The sequence below is a fragment of the Molothrus aeneus genome, chromosome 8 (genome assembly GCF_037042795.1).
Source record: "Molothrus aeneus isolate 106 chromosome 8, BPBGC_Maene_1.0, whole genome shotgun sequence".
In the NCBI taxonomy this organism is placed as follows: domain Eukaryota; kingdom Metazoa; phylum Chordata; class Aves; order Passeriformes; family Icteridae; genus Molothrus; species Molothrus aeneus.
Window position 1 is genome coordinate 18,632,913 of NC_089653.1, and position 21,926 is coordinate 18,654,838.

Consider the following 21,926-nt stretch of genomic DNA (forward strand, 5'->3'; position numbering starts at 1 on the left):
AGAAAGTATCTTTCAGGAAAGGTAATATTTAATCCTTTTTTAACTTAGAACTTTGAAACACAGAGAGATTCAATAATTCAGATACATCAAAGAAAGCTAGCACATGAAAGCGGATCTGTGAAAACCAATTTAATTTAACACAATTTTTTTCTTTATGAATCAACTGCTTTGTGTGTACTGACAGTCAAAACTTCCTGCTACTCAACTGCCTGGATATCTGGAGAGACAAGAAAAGAAGCAGCTTCCCAGCCTTGCCTCTGTGCACTTGACAGCAATAGAAGTCAAACAACTGTACATAACAACCAATACAGAATACACAAGAAAACACAGACACAGCACTTATCTCCCACAATATGACTTGTAATTCCTTCCTTGAAGCAGCAGGCAGATACATACTGACATCTGGCATGGGAAGAATGTACTTCAGACTGCTAAGGTTTATTATGACTCCAAGCTATTACCTTATACTGACACCATCCTGATTCAATAATGTAATGCATTAATTACATATAAGCAGGAAAAAATTACTTTATACTTATGCTTGGCATTTTAATAAATGTAAAGGAAAACTTTAAATAATATAAACAAAATCTTGATACTTTGTGGTTTCCATATCTGCATAGCTTGAGAATAATACAAAAAAATTTGCAGTTTTCTTGTTGAGAAAAAAAACCAAAAAAGTTTTATTTCCTACTCATTTAATAGGCATTCAAGGTTACTATTGTTTTGTGCTTCTTGGTAAAAGAAGTTATAAAACAGGTTCATTTTCATTCTTTCCATAGTCTTCAAATAAACTGACTGACTGCCCTGGTGGGGGAGTGAGTGAGTGGCTGTGTGGGGCTTGGCTGCTGGCTGGGGTTAAACCACGACCTCAGAGCATTCCACTGGGCAGGAGGGAACAGGTTTTGATCTCTCAATATACCTGATGATGGAGCTCAAGTCTCTGAGACATTCCACTACCATCCTAGAGACTGACCACCTAAGCATCTGGGTTCAGCTGGTAATAGCCAATATGGATAGCTGGGAACAACAACACACTAATTTTCAGTGAATATTTGAATTACCTATAGGTGCATGACAGCATCCTATTTACCTTACTCTCATAACCCTGATGTTCCCTGGTACTGTTCACTATTCTAGCAAGCTATGAATTCACCTTAGGCACAGACCTTTCAGAAGAGAAGATTTTGTTCATCTGCATGTCTGCACAGAAACATGGCTCCAGTAACACTAACTAGTGAAAGGCAAGACCCACACAAGGGAAAAAACCTGAAATTCCTGATAGCCTAAGCTGATTCTGCATAGCTAAATTTTACTTTTTCATGTTCCATTGCTCATACCTTGCTTTGAGTGACTAGGCCAACCTCTGGAAGCAGTCTTTAGAAGGACAGGCTGCTCTCCTGCCTGACATTTCCTACAGACAACAGCTCCCATTCTGACAACAGTCTCTTGTTCTAGAGATGCTCTGCAGTCATGCAGTTAGCTAATTATCCTGCTTTAACAACATCAATGTAGTTTCCCCTTGACACAGACCAATCTCTTCAAGTCCCATCTCTGAAAAGTTTTAATGTTAAGGAAACTCATTTTCAGTCTCTAAGAGTGTAGGACTGAATTCATTGCCAAGCACAAGACTAGATGTTCAGAAGAATAAAGTAATCCTGAAGGACTTTCTTCTGCCTCTCTCACGGGTAAAATATACCATAATCTCACTCATTCGTTTGCATTCAAAAGTAAAACTGACATGAAACAAGATATAAATGTAAGCAAATGACAGCATTTCTATAGCATTCTTAATATGTTTCTTAATTCACTACATTTTATTTTCTCATGGCATTTCCCATAATGAAGATTACCTGGGGGTGTCAGCATAAAAACATCAATGTGGACAGCTGCAGCTTAACAGCCACAATAACTGTAGCTATGAAATTTTTAAGAGATGTAGTGTTTTGGTAGCAATTACAGTTATTGATATTTCTAAAATTCATTTAGGCTTTTATTGTAACTTCAGTAACCAAAAGAAATGTAGTCTATGATATGACTTTGCTAAGGATAAATTGTCACAATCTTAACGTTATTAAAAAACGTTTTTGAATGAATTTAAACTGTGAGTCATATTAAAACTTTCAATCAAAATAAATTACTCTTGATGAAAACACTGAATTAAAAATGATTTAATATTGGTCTACTTTAAATGTGAAGAATACAGTTTTATTCAATAAACCAGTAAATATTTTACCGATTAAGAACAATTGTTAATGCATCCCATTGAAAATATATTTTTTTGACCCTTTGGACATTGTTCAGATTAACCTCTTGCCAAAATTTCTATTCAAGAGCAATAAACTGTGCCTTCCTTTGAAAAGCAACATCCTGGGTTTGCAAATGTATTGCCTTATATCAGTTCCTAATCTGCCTTTGTAACCTGGGATGTGAAAGTGAAGTCGGGCTCTTCCTACATGAGATTTTCTCCAACTGAGAGCACTTCTGCTACCAGAAGATACCTCTTCCTCCACAGCAACTCAGGCTCTCACCACAGGGGAGATGGTGCTTATACCTCTACTTTTTGATATTCTCTGACACAGCACCATTTAAATCCATAAGATTTTATATTTCCACAGAAGTGTAAAATTTGAGCTTCCCAAGCATTAATCAAGTTCCTATGCTAGGCTTTATCACAACATCAATCCCCCTTCACTGACTGCCCTAATACATGTTCTTCCTCTCACTCTAAAGAAGCTGTTTTCAAGTTCCATGACTTTCTAGAGGACTATGTAACTACCTGAAGGATATTCAGTAAAGGTACTTAATTAAAAGTACACATGCCATCAACAAGCTAAAGTTTATTATATGAAGCTCAACCCTTATACTAGAAAAGAGACAACATGCCTGTGATCACCAACACATAGGTTATCCAAGTTCATAAATCACAAATTAGCACAGGTGATCCACAAATAAGGACCTATAACAACAAGAAAAGTTCAACAGCAAAGCTGTTTTAATTAATCTCCATGTTTGAGTCCTTCTGGAAGGCTATCTATGATTCTTCTGACTACCTCATTTCCCTTACTTTAACACACTCCCTAGCAGTCTATTGTAGCTATTGTCCTTTGCATGTTCAACATACTAATTTATTATTATATTATTACTACTACTACTATTATTATGTCTAGGACTAACCTTAGTCTCTGTTTATAATACTCCACGTCTCCATCATCTCTCCATCGTCTCACTTTGTGCTTCCCTGGTGTACGCTCCTCTTCCTCAGAGCTTGGAACACAGTCAGCATCATTTTCAGCTTCTTTAGAACCCTTCCTCACCAAATGTTTTCTTTTTCTTGATAAACTCTTAAGTTCATAATCAGAATCACTCTCAGCAAGAGAAGATGCCTGCTCTTCTTCCTCTTCTGCTGCTTCTGGATCAAAGAGCTCCTCATCAGGTACATACTCAGACTCCCCACTATCATCCTCTTGTTCATGCCTGCACTTCTTGGCCTCTGGGTATTTCTGCTCCTTTGGAATCCTGGCCTTGGAATGAATCTGAAGGGCGTGCTTCTGAAGCTCTCGCAAGTGTTTTTTTAAACGCTTATCTGTTTTTGAGAGGGCTTTACCACTTTTCTCCTTTGTGGCAGCTGCAGGAGCCACACGCTGAACATTTTTGGCTTGTGCTTTCTTCTTTGCTCCTTTGTGACGGGATAACTTCTTTCTTTCAGATGACAATTTAGCCTGGTCTGCTAAGTACTTCTCAAAATCAGATGTTTCATTTAGCCTTAACTGTCGTGCCTTCCTCTCTGGCTTCTGAGGTATTTTAGTTCCAAATGGAGTCATCTGACCAGTTCGGATGAGCTCTGCCCACTCTGTTTCCTGAGCAGGCATAAGCATACTGCCAAGGGATGATGGACCAGGTTCTGCAACAAAAGTCAGAACAAAGAGCATGCCTTGAACACCTTCTCTGTAGCTAAAACACAGGAACAAGGGTGTTATATGTACTATCAAAATGCAAATATTTCTGAAACAACACACAGCAGCAATAACTACCATAAAATTACAATTCCCAATGATACATGAACTCTAATGTACCACCTGTGTTGTCAACTGTCAATATATCACCATGTTCAGAACACAAAACCACTGTGTTCCCATCTGCACCAACACTGCCCATTTCAATTTTATTATTGATTTTTCAGTCCTTCTCAAAAGCTTGAAATTTGACACTTTGATTACCACAACAGACAAAAATGTCACAAAACACAGACTGTCCTACCATATGCTTCAATGAGAAAATAACAAACAATAAAACAAAACCAAAAAACCCAAAATCTGTCTTCCTAGCCTACAGTACTAACATGAAGATGATGACTTTTGAAGTCAGATTGGCTGCACAGCACTCTGCCATAAAAGAGCACTTTTAGGTGCACTTATTATACACAAACTGTAACTGCTGTTTGAAACCAAAGAAAAAGAAAAGCTCTCGAATTCAGGAAGCTGAAGGGGAATTCTGCCCTGAAATCTATTACTAGGACCCAGAATTTCAAAATAAGTCTATAAGGACTGCCAGCACAGCTTTAAATGTCACATTTTAAAGCACTGTATCTATCATATGTTTAATGAGTAACGACAGTGCACCAGGCATGAAAACCCCTCCATCTCCACCCCTTCCTACTGGAACTACTCCATTTCTTCTGTTGGGCTCTACTCACTTCTTAGTTACATTTCAACACACTGGGTGCCTGAGTTTTGCTGCATGAGCCCTCCAAAGAAAATAGGATTTAATATGCTTTTCTACTGAGCAAAGTTAACTGAGGCTTTGACTCCTTTAAGTGTTGCTGAATCAGGAGAGAAGCATGAGCTGTACAAGATGGGAATCTACTCCAGCCACATGTGCAAGGGTCAAACAGCACAAAGAGTTTTTTCACCTCTCCAAATAATATAACCCACAGGTGATGCGCAGACACAAATGGGACCCAAACTTGCCCTGCAGAATAGTGCAGCTTATTGACTGTGGCCAAGCTTAGCTTGCAGAGACCAGGGAGGAAGAACACCTAGCAAAACACTGAGGCAACATATATTCTGGAAGAAAACTTACTTTTAATTTTAAAAATCGCACTGCAGCCTGAGAAGAAGAGCACCTCCCTCTTCCATTTCTAGTGATACTTCCCAACAGAAAGAAAAACCAATTTTGTTAATGCTGATTGATAGCATCCAGCATATAAAATGTAATTCAATCACGATGTTAGTCATCTTTATCAAATTAGCTGTGAAAAAAAATGTTAGGATTTCCAATTTATTAAGCCCAATACTCTAATGTGCCTCAGCCATCCCTACACGGCTGAACACAGATTAACATCCATTTTTTAAAACTTCCCACATGAATATACCAAGATTTGCAAATCTGCAGGTGTACAGAATAAGTGTTCTTAACTCTGTTTGAACGCCAACCACTGAAATTTATTTCCTTACTGGCAAAAACCTTACAAAATAGCTTCAAACAGAAAAAAGGCATTACAAAGTAGAACAGAACTTTCAGCCTTTTCCTACACATACCTTCATCTTCCTCATATTCAACCTCATTTGCTTCATCAGCAAACTCTGTTAAACCAAGTATTCCTTGAAGACGTTTTTGTTTTGCTTTTATCTTCTTCAGCTGTTGCTCCTTCAACAAGAATGATGTAATTTAATTTTTAGTATGCTTTATAAATTTGCTAACCTTTTAAACAACACTTAAATCAAGATATTTGCAGCAGTTTCAAGCAGAATCTCATATTCAAATATACATTATTTGAAATAAATATATATTATTTCAAATATATATTATAATATATTCACATGTGAGAAAGAAAGTGCAAAAAAAGCGTCACCATAATACCGCAGGGCTCCAACCCACAGGAGACACAATTTTGATTATCTTTCCATATGTGTACAGTAAGATCAGGCTGTTTACACACACAAAATTCATGTACACACACATTTCTTAAGGCTTTTTTATGTGTTGATTCTAGTGAAGGAAGCCCATCAAAGCAGATTGCTGAGATGCAGAGAGCACCAAGAGATTGGCGTATGATTGCAAGACTGAGTTCACAACTACCAAGCCACAGATAAGAGCTGTAAGATTTACTAAGATTTATTCATCATCCCAAAAGTTTTGGAATGTTTTGTTACAAAAGAACTGAAATTGTAAATCAGTCCAACATCCTGATAGGTGTTTGTACATGGTTAGTTCAGGAGTGGTCACGGCTAATTTAAGAGCAAAAAATAAAAAGTGAAATGACTTCAAAAGATCAATGTTACAGATTATGTAAGAAATATAGTTTACTACTGCTACAAAAATAATTCTTAGCTAATAATGCTTCTGTTATACCTGTTTTCTGACTGTAATATCTTGAACAGTGTATCTAGTTGTGATGGTATGACTCCTTGATGTTGCTAGCTTTCCTTTGTGAAACAAAACATTCCAACCAATAAAACAAAGAGGCAGGCAACGTAACCTTCACATTTATAACTCCATGGCACATACTTCAGTAAAAATCAAATCCATTGCAAAATTCACGTTATTAGGACCGCTTTTATGGCTTAGGATTTTCAAAAGATTTTTTTCTTTCACTTCAAAGATGGTTAACAACAAACTTGGAAGGAGGTCTGAACTTCCCCTGCAACTAACACGTGTGCAAATATCTTCAAGCAGCATGAAAACATGCAGAATAGTGATCATTCTTTACCAGTAAGTCTGGTTTAACGCATTTCTTCCTACTATTTCCAGCTACTTTTTTCTAGTCCTTTGCCTGCTTTTTCTAGTCCTTTACACTGCTCTGTACTAGCCCATCACTTTCTTAATTGGCTAAATTATAAGCACTGTATTATCCAGGTTTCTGAAATTATCAAGGTTAAAAAACTGCAAGTGAATAAGTCAGTGGCAAATGACCTAAGACTGGCCTTCTGAGGGCAAAGGACAGTAAGTTTCACAGTCAGGTTTATCATTAGAGAAAGTAATAGGGTGAACTTCCAGCAGACAATGAGCTGATCAAGGTGCTATATTCCTGAGTAGTAGAAGTTTCTTTTTTTTCAAATCTCTTTTCTATTCACATCTGTAAAGGTCTATTGCCTACAATACCCTGATGCCAGCTGGATTGCTTTACAACTCTCTTAACTCTCTGCTCTGCCAGAAAAAAGCTGCAGCAGTTTCTGACAAAGCAATGAGTTAAAGGGGCTCACAGAGAGAAACCATGTGTACTGACAAGATACAGATAATGAAAGAGGGTTAAGGAAAAGAACACAGGGAAGGAATAACCACGAGACCTGAGATTTAGTTAAACTACTGAATCATGCCCTAACAAGGCTCGGTCAATTCTCCAAATATTACTATGAGGGTTTTAATTAAATTAATGCAAATCAATCTTCTGAACTGGAAGACTGGAACTTCAGTTTTATATCTTGTTCCAAAACTCAGATTAAAAAAAAATTCAGCACTTTACATTCTTTAAATTAGTATGAAACCATCTCAAAGGAAAGGAACAGCAATTCTAGATTGACTCTGAACTATATAATTAAGAATTATATAACAAAAGCCAAACCTTAAGACAAAGTACAAACTCAGTATTGTTAACAGGAAATTACTGTAATCCAATTACCTTGTTATATTTTTGCCGTTTCACAGAATCTAGTTTTCTGTTAATATTTTTGTTGTCAGCAGCTTGAGGTGAAAGTTCCTCAATAATTTTATTTATATGTCTCAGAGATGTTGAACATGATCTGAAAAAAATAATAAGATTGCAATCAATTCGTAAATTTCAGAAAGAAAAAAAGCACACTCTCAATTCTGACAATTTAAGAATTTCAGGAGATTTCACATAAGACTTAAAAAGGTCTAAAGGCAAGGTTCTGAATAAGCATAATATATTTAAACAACACTGGAAAGACTAACACTTAAAGTTGTACATAATAAAATATTTTTAACCTAAATTTTGGTAATAGTAAAATTGCAGAAGAATGTGAACTGATAACCACTGTAGTATTTAGTACTCAAAAGTTACAAGTGTGATGATGAGAAGCAAGAGTGGTTATTTTCATTATTCAAGGTAAACAAAACAACCCAAAAATTGAAATGGTTTTAACGGTTTGATACCATTATATAAGGAAACCCATATTTTTTACCTTTCATGCAAAAAGTAGATTACAAGACAAACATGCAATTCCATGAGAAGACTAGTTCAAAGAATTAAGAGGACATCAACATTAAACTTCTCCTACCCACACACTCTCATTTTTCATGTTTCCATATAAAATATGAAATTCAAGTAGAACTACATGCTACAACCTAATATGTTTCTGCTGTTGAATTCATTTGCAAGGAAGAAGGAAGTGTCCCACCATCAAAAGCAAGAAACCTAGGTTTGTTAATTCATATATCAGAATACTTTGTAAGGATACACAAATGAGGATCTCCAGGCATTATGAAAAAAGTCAAAGACAACTGATGACAAGACCTGCAAAGCAGCCATTATTCCCCCTGTATGCAAAGATAAGCAGTAAGGAACTCTCCTCTGTTGCCAGGGAGGAAATTTTTGGGCCACGTTTACTTCCAGCTTTAGTCTGAATTCTACCACTGTTATCCTTCCTAGGAGATATATTCTACCAGCAATTACTGCCATGCTCACTTTTCCATTCTCTTTTAACATTTTTGAACCATCCCCTTTATTTCTCACTCTCCAGTTGTGCTGCTTGCAGTACGCCATCCTCCTGCACATCTCCTAATTTTGGCTCTTGCTTCCCTGACCCTGGAGTCTCTTGACACTCTCTTATTCCACAAAACTTTAATTAACAGGACTTGGTAATTTACACAGGATTTAACTTCAAACATTTTTAGTCTCATTTTTCTGCTTAAATTTGTGTGTATATTATAGAATAATGCAGCTTCTACCATGAACTTTGTGCAAACTACTCAAAAAAACTTCTTGCTTGATTTTTTTCTCTAGTCATGCATTCACTGTGCTACAGGATTTTAAGCAATTATATTACCCTTTACTCATGTCTGTTTTGTTAGTCCCTCTGCTCAAAGTCAGCTACACCTGTTAATTTTATCAAAATTCAACTTTCAGATTCTCACATTACATTTTATGCAGACAAGATTCTGCAAATCTGCATAAACCATTTGCATTCCCTCATGTAAACCTTGTTTTACGACTTGGAGGGAAAGGTGAAAATAGAGGGATAAGAAAAATCATAGGATGCTTCTGAAAGAAAACCAGGAAAACAAAAACTAATTAACAGTGCTGTGCATCACTCTTCAATAACCACATACTCTAATTGTAATGGTCATGCTGCTCCATTCTTACTCTCAGTAACACCTTACTCATGGTCTTCTGCTCCACAACACTTGAAATTAAATTTCAGTGCTGCAAACTCATTTAACTTCACATCTCCACACCCAAGATAGAAAATTAATGAAGTACATATAATTGAGACCTACAGCACTCTTGAGCACTAAAAAAAAAAACCATTAATGCAATACAGTGAAACATTCAGAGGTAGAATAATTCACCTGCAATAGTTCACATGGTAACTCTACAATGAGATAGGAAACAGAAAGGGAGATCAAAATTTGAAAGATTACTGGGTCCTATTCCTCAAAGTCTTCTGCTATCAATAGTATCAATGTTACTTAAACATTTGGTTCCTTTAAGGTATCATTAAGCACTTCTTACAAACACTTGTGATAAGGTTGTTTTGGCTCTAGGACATTCATGAGATGGAGTCATCAAAGTTACAGAAGGAATGTAACTTAAAGCAGGTGACCCCACAAAACATACAGAATTGAGGAAGTGACACTTCTTCTGACTGTAACTTTGAATAAGAGAGTATAATGCCATTCTCCACTGCCCAGAAAACAGATGCATCTTGGTGAGGTAGGAGACAAAGCAGAAAAAGGAGGTGGACTCTACCCTGCTGTCTTGATGCATGACTAGATTAGTCAAATAAGAGCAATGAAGCATTGTCTCATGTGAAAAATATTTTCTTCATTTTTAAAAGGTGACTCCAAAGAGTATGTGTGATCAAGCACATCCAAAACATCTTTTCCTCTTTAAGATTTTAAAAACAGGAGACACCAAGTCTCATTAGATTGTCAGTAGCAGAAAAAAACAGTAAGAAAAAATACAATTTACCTCAAATCCTCCAGTACTGACTCATACTCTTTTGATGCGTTAGCTATTTTTGCTGCTTTAGTCGCTTCATTAATTGCATTATCTACTTGCTGAAGAACTCCTTGCTCCAACACATCCTGGTCATAGACATCAACTCCTAAATCTTTGAGCTCAGCAGCATGTGCACTACATGAGACAGACTGAATCTGCTGCCTGTTGATCTGTAAAAGGGGATGTCCTCTTCTGGGCACCTCCAAAGGAGCAGCCATGGAAGTGGAAGCCTGGCAGTCAGAGTTGGGAACTCCAGTACCGTTACCCACACCATTGTCACAAATGCCATTTTCCTGTTCAGCTCCCAAGTCCTCATCAATATGCAGGCAATCATTGCTTGAAGTAGTGGCAGACTCTGGTTCTTGGATACTGTCTGGGGGGTGACTCTTGTGCGTTGGCATCCTCTGGCAACAAAGAAGAAGGACATTGTCATAAGAACACATAAAAAGCTCCTCATGAAGACTGTGCCCCCCGCCAAAGGGTAAGCAAATCAATAAACATGTTTATAAGAAATTCTTGTTTCAAAACACCTGGTAGTCTACTTCTCCATCACTCCTTCCTGCAGAGGCATCTCCACACCAACTTTCACAATCAAAAGAGTGACCTGAACCTCTCAGAGACAACCCCCCTGGAAGACACTGATATGAAGACAAATAAGACAATGTGTAAAAATTACTACTTTAGAGAGTGAACTCAGTCTTGTATGTAAATGGTCATGCTCCAGAAGGCTGTGACATAACAAAAACATGTACAACTTAATATACACAAAACCAAAAAATACAACTTTTGGAAACAGGTTAAGGCTTGCTATTGAAAGCACCAGTGAGGGTAGTAGGCCATAAGCTTTAGTTCGACAATTCAAACTTTTAAGTGGAGCATACAGCACCTAATTTCTCAGGAAATCAATGCTAGACTGACTTACTAAGGCAAGCCTGGAGCTGGTATGGTTCAGCACCCTCTCCTAGCACGGCAGCCCATGGATCTCAGTCCCACGGTTTCCTGCGACCCGCGGGGAACACGCCCGCACAGGCCTTGGTCCTGCATTCAGGGAGCAGGTACCACACCACGCCCGGCCCGCGGGGCCCCGGGGCTCTGCCCCGCCTGCACCAAGCGGGGCTGGGGCAGACGCGGTGCTTCACCCACCTCTGTGTGCGAGCGAGCGCTGGACAAAGCGCGGCCGGGACGGTCAGGCGCGGGGCTCCGGCTGCCGCCGGGCTGTGCCCGAGCCGCGCCCCGCAGCGCAGCGGGAGCGGCACCGCCGGGCCGGGCCGGGCCGGGCCGCGCCGCACTGCTCCACCGGCACGGCTCCGGCTCCGGTTCCGGTTCCGGCACCGCGCCTGCGCCTGGGCGGCACTGAGCCGCGCCGCGCGTCACTTCCGCAGCGGCGGGGACCGCGCGGGGACCGCGCGAGGGCTGCGCGGGCGGTCCCGGTCCCGGTCGGGCCTCCGGAGCTGAGCTGGTGACGGGAGCAGAAATGAATTCTGTCCCGCGGGTCCTGCCGCTTCCTCTGCCTGTTTACCCCTTCTTCTGCCTCCTCATTTAACCTCGTGAAACTCCCGCATCCAGCTCCCCCTCCTTCGGGCAGCAGAACTGAGTTTACTGCTGGCAGCCTTGGTCCAGCTATGAGAGGGTAAATGTTTAGCAGAACACTTGTGTTAATAAATACTTCCCAAACATGTTGATGGCTTTTTTCTGGCTTTATTCTGAACTACAGTTTCAGGTCCTTGACGTTCCTTCTTTTCCATTAGTTTATTACTGCCTTGTAATGTCTATGAGTCTCAGGAAAACATAGAATGGGTTTTCTAATACCTTTAAGACCTGGACCTGAAAGGTCTTCATGCAAATAAAGCAGTGCTACATTGATAAAGTCTTCTTTGTTTCCTTTGCTCTGAAATACACTGTTACTGCAAATATCCTTTAGTATTTGGTGACTACAATGAGGAAACTTCTAAATCTTCATTGCCATGTTCTAAACAGAAGGAATGATGCTCTGTAACTGCTGAAACAATTTAAAATGTGAAGTGCAAAGTCTTTCAGCAGGCTGAGACAGGCAGCAACCAGGGACATGTAAGGACAGAGCAATGTCAAGCTGCTGTCAAAACTAAACTATGGCATGGAGGGGTAAGCTCAGTTTTCCAGAAACTGATTACTGATGGTCAAAAGATAAGTTTTCCTGGAAGCAGAAAAAAGGGCTTTGTATTATTAGCTAGGAGAGAAGTTTTCAAATGACAGGCTGCTTTTTTCCTAAAGGAGGAAATGGAAGGTTTTCCTACATGTTAGCAGACTTCTATGGGTTAAGAGATCACTAATGTCAGAGATGGTCACTACTAAGATGGGAAGAAGGGCTATAATCCAACATTAAATATTATTGCATCAAAGCAGGTGCTTGCAAAACAAATCAGTTATATGCTGTATCCTGACTCCAAGATCCCAGGCAGAGCTTGCTGATAAAGATCCCTATTGTCCTCTGGTTATAAGGGCATATATGGGACTGAAAATGGTCTTCCTGGGAGTGTTCTGAAACCATGATGTAAAAATGTGGGAATTCCTTTCAGGAGCTCATCAATGACATCTGTCCATGAAGCACCACAGACTCTGGGAATAAACTCTGTCAGTAAAAAGCAAATTTTACAACGAGTCTGGGCAAACTGGGTCAGGCTCACAGGCTGTGTGCATGGAGGCTGTTTGGCTGGAGTCTGCTGAACCAGATCCTCCAGCAGCTGAAAATCTCTGTGGCTCCATTAAAGTCAGAGCAGGGAGAGATCCCACAGGCCTTTAAAGCTTGCTCCGTGGTGGTCCATCCGTGGTGCATTTGCAACACTGTGCCTATCTTTAACTTTTCAACCTCAACAGTTTTACCCAAGCAGAGGAGATCTGTCCTTTCCCTCTGTTTTCAGCTTCACCTATTGCGTGAGAACGGTCTATTATAAAGGCTGTATAATAGAACGGTCTATAATAAAGGCTGTAAAAGTACAAAATCTGGATTATACACAGAATGTCTTTGAAGTTATATTTTCCGTGCAGTCATTTTCACATAGAAAATTAATTTCTAATGAACCAAAAGTTCAGTTCTGGTTTTGGCTACATATTTTCACATGTATGCATACACGTTTATCTTTTGCTGAAGTATTTAATTGCATTTATGTTCATTTTGTTTTCCTTTTTTTTTATTTTTCTATGTATAAATAACTGCTTGCCACAGTGCAGCTACTCTGCTAAACCATTGGCAGTGTGGTTTCATGGGCAGGACAAGTTCTGCTTGTTTGATTAGTTTTTTAAATGTTGTAACATAGACACAGTCTTCACCCCCCCTGTATGCAAGCATTAGTGATGACAACTGTTGCTGGAGCTGGTTTTGGCAAGTTTTGATATGCAGATATTAGGCTCTTTTACTTGAACTAGCAAGACTGGGAAGTTAAACTGTGTCTTCCCTTACTATCAGCCTTGTGGGGTTTCTGGGAAGGATCCTGGCAGACCATGTGAAACAGCAGCTCAGAGCTCAGCTGTTGGATCTGGAGGGATGTGGAAAAACTCAGACCCCAAGGAAGCTCAAATAGAATAACAACTTGGAAAGGAAGCAGTTTGTTTCTGTGACTCTGAATTGGGTAATGAAAAATTAGGTTCTCTAAATTATGGTCAGTGATTAGAGGGGAAGGCGCAGTGATTTAATTTTTAGTCTGTGATTTTTTCAATTTCCTGCTCTGAAGTTATCCCTGTAACTATGATAAACACATCCCAGGGATGCACCCAGTATAACCAGTAACAGCCTACTGTGTCCAGGTGCTGGTTCTTAGCAGGAGATGATCCTCTCAAGCCCTTTGTGCTGGACAGCCTGGTTGTGCTGTTAAGGGTGTGACCTGCTGCCAGTTGGCCAAATCTTCATCTTGCTTTTCAAGTAGGCCTTTCCTCCACAGAATTTGGTATGTATTTTGCCAAACTGGAGGCTAAGGAAGGACTTTGTGATAGAATACATTTATGGATTTTGTTCTGAGGAAATGATGTATGTGGGCTATGACTGATCACAATGGAGTGAGCACACAGAAAGGCTTGGATTGACTAAGCTAAGAAACAGCTAATCCAAACCAGTACATTTTCAGAGTTAAATGACCGTGGGATTTGAGCATCCTTGAGCTCTCATCACACCAGAGTTTACATTCATTAAGGTGACCTGAGATGGCTGAGCCTCAGGCATGTGACTGCCACTTTTCTTTGTGGAGCAGTCCCAGTGGATGCAGTGCTTTGCTAAATATTTAAAGATGTTCCTTTGTCCCAAAGTGCTTAGGCCTAAGATTTTCATTTATTCATAGAGCTGAAGCCCAGACAGGACCATTAGATCATTCTTTCTGACCTCCTGTGTGACACTAAAAATACTCAGTACCTTCTACATCAGGCCTGAGTATTGGAGACAAGGTGGCACAGATGGCTTGCCAGAATATCACATTTTGATTTAAATTCACTGAACAGTAGGAAATCCACTACATGACTTGGTAGATTGTTCCAGGGCTGATCCTTCTAGCTATCTTTCATGCAGCCCGAAACACACTAGCTTTAAAAATAAAAGGTCATGTGCTTAAAAGAGAGCCTGGTCTGTTTAACACAGAGGAAGGAAAGACTTCAATGTAATTTTAGAATAAGCCACAACTTTGTAAAATCTTGAGGTTGAATTTCAGAAAAATAAACTTTCCCTTACCTGCTTAGACTTCTGAAATGGCATGGACACCAGAGGTTTCACCTAAAACTTCCCTAAGCAATTATGTGTTTCCCTGTGCTATAGCTGTTCCTAGAAATACTGCTTTTGTGGCTGAACTGATCAGCTGGCTACACTTGCCCTGCCTGAGGCCAACTTAGAAGCCAAAAATCCCAGCACTATTTTGGAGGGGTCAGTTAGTCAGGTATGGAGTGTCCTAGTGCCCACAGGCAGCACTGTTCTGCTGAAGAAACAGATGGCAGTACCAGATTTTAATGCATATCAGTTTAGCTTCTCTGTTTTTCAGTCTTTTCCTGATGAAGCATCAGCTGTGGGTCTGAGCCAACACCCTAGGAGATTTCTGTGCTGGTGGTGAAAATGCTATACACTGAGGCACACTGATACTTTTAAAACAAAATGCTAAAACTGTGAAGTTGTGATGAAAATAGATAATAAATGATTTAAAAGCTGCATTGCTTCTCAGGAGGGCACAGAATTGCCAGCAGCATTGGCAGAAATGGGAATTCCATCCACAGTAGTAAAGCATCTGTATCTCTTTGTACCAACGAGTTCAGTGGCAAGTATCTCTCAGAGCCATGGCAGTGTAATAAAGCTAATATATCAACCTAAGAGAGATGCTAAGCTCTTTGAAAATAATTGTGTAGTTGGCAAGCAATAACTGCTACTCTTTATATTGCAGAGAAATAATTCTTTTTTTTTCTTCCCTCACTCTCCCTGCTGTGGTGCATTTAAGAAATTAAATGCAGAAATCTACTCCTAATGCACTACTAGGTTGGAAAACTAATGACTGCAAATGGGAACAAATTCCAGAAGTGAAGGTTTCTCCCACTGCTTTTCTGTGGTTAGATTGCTCACCTTTTTTATTTTCAACAAATAATGCCAGACAACAGCTCACATATAAGGAAGTTCTTGATAGTACTAATCTTTTAGGAAAGCTCCCTGTTTGTGGTTATTTGGGCTGTATTTTTCTCCAAAGGAATTAGAAAGTGACTTTCTAGGTGAAGGCCTTTTTCTGAGCTTGCAGCCAGATCATTGCTTCTCGTGTGTCTTTGCTACATATCTTTTATAGGTGTGTGTGCACAATGTTTTTTAAGGCCCTGTATAAAAACGAGCAATAAATTATAAAAGTTTTAAGAACTGAGTAAAGCAGGTAATAGGCTGTTGGCATCAATCTTCTGCAGGCAAAGAAGGAAGACAAACCTGGATGTTTATTGTCTTTTCAAACCAGCCTTTCACATATTGCATACTTTGTAGTTGTTCACTGAAAAGCTTAGGACAAGGCTCTGGCTCTTGCACCCCAGAACCAGGATCTTCTACTGCAGCCAAGGGCTGCTGCTTTCCACCTGCTGTCCTCTTGTGTAGGTCTCCTTGCAATCACTACTAACACCTGTGATGCTCCCCAGAGCTCCCTGGCAGTCCTGCACAACCTGTGTTTGAACTGTCGATGGTGCCAGGAATAGAAGCATAATAAATATTTGAGTACTTGAAAATCTTTCACCTCCTCAAAAGCTGGGCTGTCAGAGACCCGGTGGTGGCCACCTGCTGGCTTTAACACTAGAGGGAGGCATCGCCTAAAAGAAATCGCAAAATCTTCCAAAACAGCACAATTTAGAACGATTTATATGTCTTGGAAGGGAACAAAACACTGATTTCTTTTTAAAGCCTCTGTTTTTATTGGAATACATTATGGGAGGCCCCATTTGTTGCTGAGAACGCTCTTAGCCAGAGTGAAACCCAACCCTCCTGATGAGGTGGGCAGATCCAGCCTGCACTGCTGTGCTTTGTCTTAGCCGGGCTCTCCTGGGACAGCACTTTGCTCCAGGCCTGGAGGTACTGCAGCCTCTATAAATAGCCCATCGCTGAATTGTTGTGTGAGCAATTTCAATGGGTAAAGAATTGTGCCAAAGGATAAAGAATTGTGTTGTTTTAGTTCAGATTGACACACTCAAACTGATTTTGCTGTCTGGTCTCAGTTTGTACTCAGGGCAGAGGTCAGGAAGATGAAATGTTGGTGCTTCACTCTGTATTCATTTCTCCCCTAATTTCAAGCCTATAAGCAAAATAATAGGGATTGACTTAATTATCGTGGCTATGTAGGAATGGTTGCTGTCCCTGAAGAGGTTTTTCCTCTCTCTCTTTACTCTATTAGCTTGTCCTGTTGCAGCATGGACCCTGTGCCACAGAAATGGGAGGTAGTGCACAGCTCCCTGATTCATGATAGACTTCAGTGCCTGTAAACTGCATTTTTCTACGTTGCACAAAAAGACCACAGAAGAATGGGAATAGTTCTTTGTGGGCTCCACAGCAGTTGGCAGCGACTCAGAGTTGTATAAAGCATATATTATACTGAGCAGAGAGCTAAGAAGGAAAGTAAAAGAAAGGGCCCAGGAGCTCTGTGTATCCTCCCCAAATCTTTCAGTGAGTCCTGTTCAGTGGAGATGCTTTTGTATTCTCCTAGAATTTTGTCTGCCTTGACTCAGTTGGTGAGCACAATTACACCTAACAGGCAAAGGTGGAAAAAGTGGTCTGAAGCAGTCTTTTCCAGCAGGTGGGAGGGAGTGAAACACTGCTGAAGGAGCAAGAGAGGCAGAGCTGAGATGAGCAGGTGGGGACAGAAACAAATGTGAAAAGGAGATGTGTAGATGGGGACCAGAGAGGAAGCAACAGATATGAAGGGTGAGGGAAGGCCTGTTTTGAAATCTGGGGACCAGAATTAATTGCTGAGCAGGACACTTCACTGAGATATCTGGGTGGCTGCTTTGAATGAACTTAAATCTTTGCATTTTTAGGTGTAGCACACATGCTGAGGAGTTCAGATGGTCAAAGATCACTGAGATGGAGGTCTTGAGAGACAGATCTATTGTCAGAAGGTGCTCAGAAGACACTTCAGTGGCTGACAGGAATTTAAAAGAATAATAAAATGTGTAAATCACACCTGTAAAGACTCCGTTTATAGTTACTTAAGTTGTTCCATGAATTTATCCTTTCACAAGTTCCAGGCAGTGCCTCTTGTCCTTTTTTGGCAACACTGAAAGTGTCCTGAGTCTCTGCTGGAGTAGGACTTGGTACTCTGTTCCTGTAGCATCATGCTGCTCCATCTCAGCCCGAGACTGCTTCTAATAAAGGAACATTCACAATGTCTGTCTGCAGTTTCATTCTGTGGAATCCCTTGGATACCTCATCATCTGTGTTCCTCACCAAAGGCCTTGAGATATGGTTTGTTAAACAGCTAAAAGAAAATTGCATTGTGAAAGCTGCTGATGTAGTTCCCTTTGCCTTTCAGAATATAATCCAGCAGATTTGTACTTATTATAGCAGATCCCTGTTTAGAGCAAGGAAGATTTCTCAAGGTGCTGTTTAAAACTTCCTGCTTTGTGCTGCAAATTGTTAATCAGTCCATGACAGCATAAATAAAATTAGAGGGTTTAATTAAAACTAATGAATGAGTGAATGGAGAATACACAGCATGTTTCACTTGTAGTGCACTGGTGCTGTGAATAATTAAAATGTCACAGAGTAGGAGATGTCTTAGTAAAATTGTTGGAGCTGCAAAAATAGAGGCGCCCAGACCTTGGTAGTTCGGGAATGTTTTGCTCTTTAAATTGTTGAAATACATTTATATAAGTTAGGGGAAAACAAAAATATATATGCAATTCTGGTTTTTATTAGGATGGAGTCAAAGTTGGAAGCTTGGTGCCAAACAAACCCTACTGCCTTTTGGATAGGTTTGCATGTCTCCAAAGATCTAACTGTGTTCATACCATATTAATCCTACCACCATATCACCCAGGGGATTAGTTTCCTCTTTTGACTCATCTGTGGCTCTATTCTTGCAAAGTAAACTTATTATTATAGGCTATTATATTGTTGTTACTTGTTAATGTTCCATCTACTCAAATCACAAACATTCTTTTGATTTAAACGCAAACCTGAACCACAGGCTGAGCTGGATTTGCCTCTGGCTCAGGTTTGGTTTATATGACATGGTCTGATACTAGGCCAAGAAAATAATTTTAACTGGACTGTTTTAAATAGATCCAGGGGGCACGAGGTGAGAATTAGAAAGGTTGAATCAGAAGAAGCTGATCAGACCATCATAAAGCTTGGGATTACATACTAGACCCTGAGTATAAATTCTCAGAATAGTATGAAAAAATCTTTCACCTTTCTGCTGTCCAGTGGCTTGCTGTTGCCCATGGTATGATGTGCTTTACCACCTCTCTGTGACTTATTCTGAGGTTGGTGCTCTCCTTCACATTCTGGACTTTTCCCCAGATCTATTCTGCTGACCCTATGACATCTTCCGAGGCAAGGAGCCTGTTGGAGCATGAAATAGGATCTGGATAAATGTTCTGGCTGCTGACACTGCTGATGAAATAGTAATGCCCTTGCAGCCTGCTTTCTGTGTCAAAATGACCCAAGGTGAGCATCAGTGAGGGACCTTACTCAGTGTAGGGGTTTCACTGTGTGTGTTGGGAGGTTTAAAAAGTACCATGCTTCCATCAAATGCCTCTAGAGGCTGTGATCTAATGGTAGGCAGTACTAGATGCAAGCTAGACTGGGGGGAAAAGATAAAAATCATCCATGAGGTATCTATTGTGTTGTATGATCCTAGCTCTGTATCATGAGAAATGTCTTATGATGGCTAAATAAATATAGAGAATTTCCATCAATTAAACCTGGTAGGTCAAGATGATAAGAACAGTGCAAGCTTCCAAGTGGCACTATGGAAGCGTCTTCCATGTCTGGACTGGGTATGCAAAGCCTCACCACTAACAATATACACAATATATTCCCTCTCAATGCTTGGCTGCAGAAGATCAGACCAGATTATGACAATGGTTCCCCTGAGCCTTAAACATTTATAAAGGAAGAAGTAGACTTTGCTAGGAACTCAAATGATTTCCTAATGTTATATGAAGTATCATTTAAAAGTATGGCATGACTCTAACCTGTTCACCATTGCCTTAATGCTTTGGCATTGGGACTCATATGCAAAAAGGAGTCTTAAAAATCAGAAGAAAAGATTTTGAAGAATATGGTGGGTTTTTTCCTTAAAAGTTTTCTTTTCCCATATATGTTTTGGGCTATTTTGGTCTAAAATTCAAATATTTTGGAAGTAGAGCATTGAGTGACTAAGAAAGAACATAATTCTCCCTGCATATCACTTTGTGTTTGAGTTGAGGGAAATTGCACTAAAGAAATGTGGGCCTTTCAATTATGCTCTAAATCCCAAATATCTGTACCTTGTCAAAGCAGACTAGAATTTATTTTATGGCTCAGGCTATAGCATTAAGAGCCTTGGTTACTTGGTTTAAAAAAATAAAAATTAATAACCAACAATTTGAGTTAATTAGGTATGCTCAATTCCTCTCATAAATTATACTGATTTATATGAGTTCTTCAACTTTAATGGTTACATTAATAACTCACTACAAATTAACAATAATCACAAGTGCAATTGAGAAAATATCTTCCCACTGGTTACTTTAAGATTCAGTTTCAATTAAAGTGTTTGGTACTCTTTTTCAATCAACCAGAGCTTGGATCCTGCTCCTCGTGACATCACTGTAAATCTGGGGTGAGGTTTTTATAAAGTTAATGGCATTACTCCAGATTTACATAGATCTTGCCAAAAGCAAAATAGAGTCCATCAACTAAAGCATTCCCTTATCTTCAAAGGGAATTGGTTTCATCTGTAATAAAATATCTCAGGGCAGCCTAGGCTAAGCCTTGTTATTTGGCTTCACTGAGCTGCTTTGTGTGAATGGACTTTTTTATATTTGAGTGTAAAAGGTTGAAATCCATAAGCAACCTTACCTAGACTACACCAAAGCAGATCCAGGCTCTGCAGAGCCTCTACTAAGATGCTTTTCATTATGACAATATGAAGTTAGGGTTGCAAAATTTGTTGGGCTGTTCAGAGGAACACACGTAAAAACTTGTATTTCCTAAATTCCAGAGGCTGACAAATATGATCAGAATGTAGCTAGAAACAGGCAGACATGAGTTGTTTGGGACCCTGTCTGTGCTGGTCTGTTTTTTGCAAGGGATGGTTCTAATTAGCTATATTCTCTTGCTGGTTATATCAAACAATTTTTTCTTCAAATATAGATCAATCAGTTACCTTATTGGTTTATTTTCTTAGTTTTCAAGTGCTCAAAAGGCAGAACTTTAGATCAAGATTCCTCAATGAATAGTCCTCTGTTTTTAACTTAGGGTTGTTGAGTTTAATGCTTGCTATGGTGTAGGGTGTACAGTGTATGCTTTTGGAAAGTAGGAGCCCTGGCTTGTATTTTTCCACATGGCTGGGCAGCAATACCCTTGTTTAAGTATCTACAAAAGGTATTGCTATGCTTTCCTTCAGGACACAGTAGGAACTGTAAACCAATAAGTTCTGCATTAAAATATATGTTCTTGTTAGATCTATTCAGTATGTTGGAACACTTCTTCCCCATTCCCATATCTTGCTGCAAGAATAAGACAAAAGTAGATCAAGAATTGGTTCACTCCAAGTTTTTTTTTCTAGTAGAAGCTTTGCATCCTTTCCATGTATGGGAATGTTGGCATGGCGCAGCTTTTCACTCACAGTCAGGTAGGATGTGTGACACTCCTGGAAATGTCAGTCTTGCTGTGTATCAGTGTCGGTGTAGGGAACATGATCCTCCCAGAACTGCTGGGTGAGGGTAGATGCTGCACCATGCAGTGCACTGTCAGGCTGGAGAAAAGATGCTGGGAGTAGGCTGCTGGCACAATACAAATTTGTCAGTGTTCAGTATGCTTTCCAGATGAGCAGGCTGAGTGAGCAGATCTAGGAACTCATAGCTCCTGCATCAGAAGGAAACTTGCAAGGATTTTTTTCAAGATATACATGAGCAACCATGGAATGAACAGGAGAGAGTTCCTTTGGTTGTGTAGGATCCACCTATCACTGTTAGGGAAACCTTGGTGTTCTCTGAATATTTTGGTTAAAGATGTGCTGGTTTACAGTCCTTCTCTCTGTAAAGTTGCTGGGAACAACATTCATTTATAACT

The 21,926-nt window shown here is 39.7% G+C and overlaps 1 protein-coding gene across 1 annotated transcript in view; it reads right to left on the reverse strand.

Moving 5' to 3' along the window:
- ERCC6 (ERCC excision repair 6, chromatin remodeling factor) overlaps positions 1-11,432 on the reverse strand; it is a 43,323-nt gene extending 31,891 nt beyond the window's left edge. The window contains exons 1-5 of the mRNA XM_066554912.1: positions 11,327-11,432; positions 10,154-10,587; positions 7,622-7,742; positions 5,541-5,649; positions 3,178-3,904 (exon numbers count right to left, since the gene is read on the reverse strand). Of these exons, the coding sequence (XP_066411009.1) occupies positions 3,178-3,904; positions 5,541-5,649; positions 7,622-7,742; positions 10,154-10,584 (1,388 nt within the window). The 5' untranslated portion in view covers positions 10,585-10,587; positions 11,327-11,432. The remainder of the gene's footprint in view (positions 1-3,177; positions 3,905-5,540; positions 5,650-7,621; positions 7,743-10,153; positions 10,588-11,326) is intronic.
- Between the last annotated feature and the right edge of the window lie 10,494 nt (positions 11,433-21,926).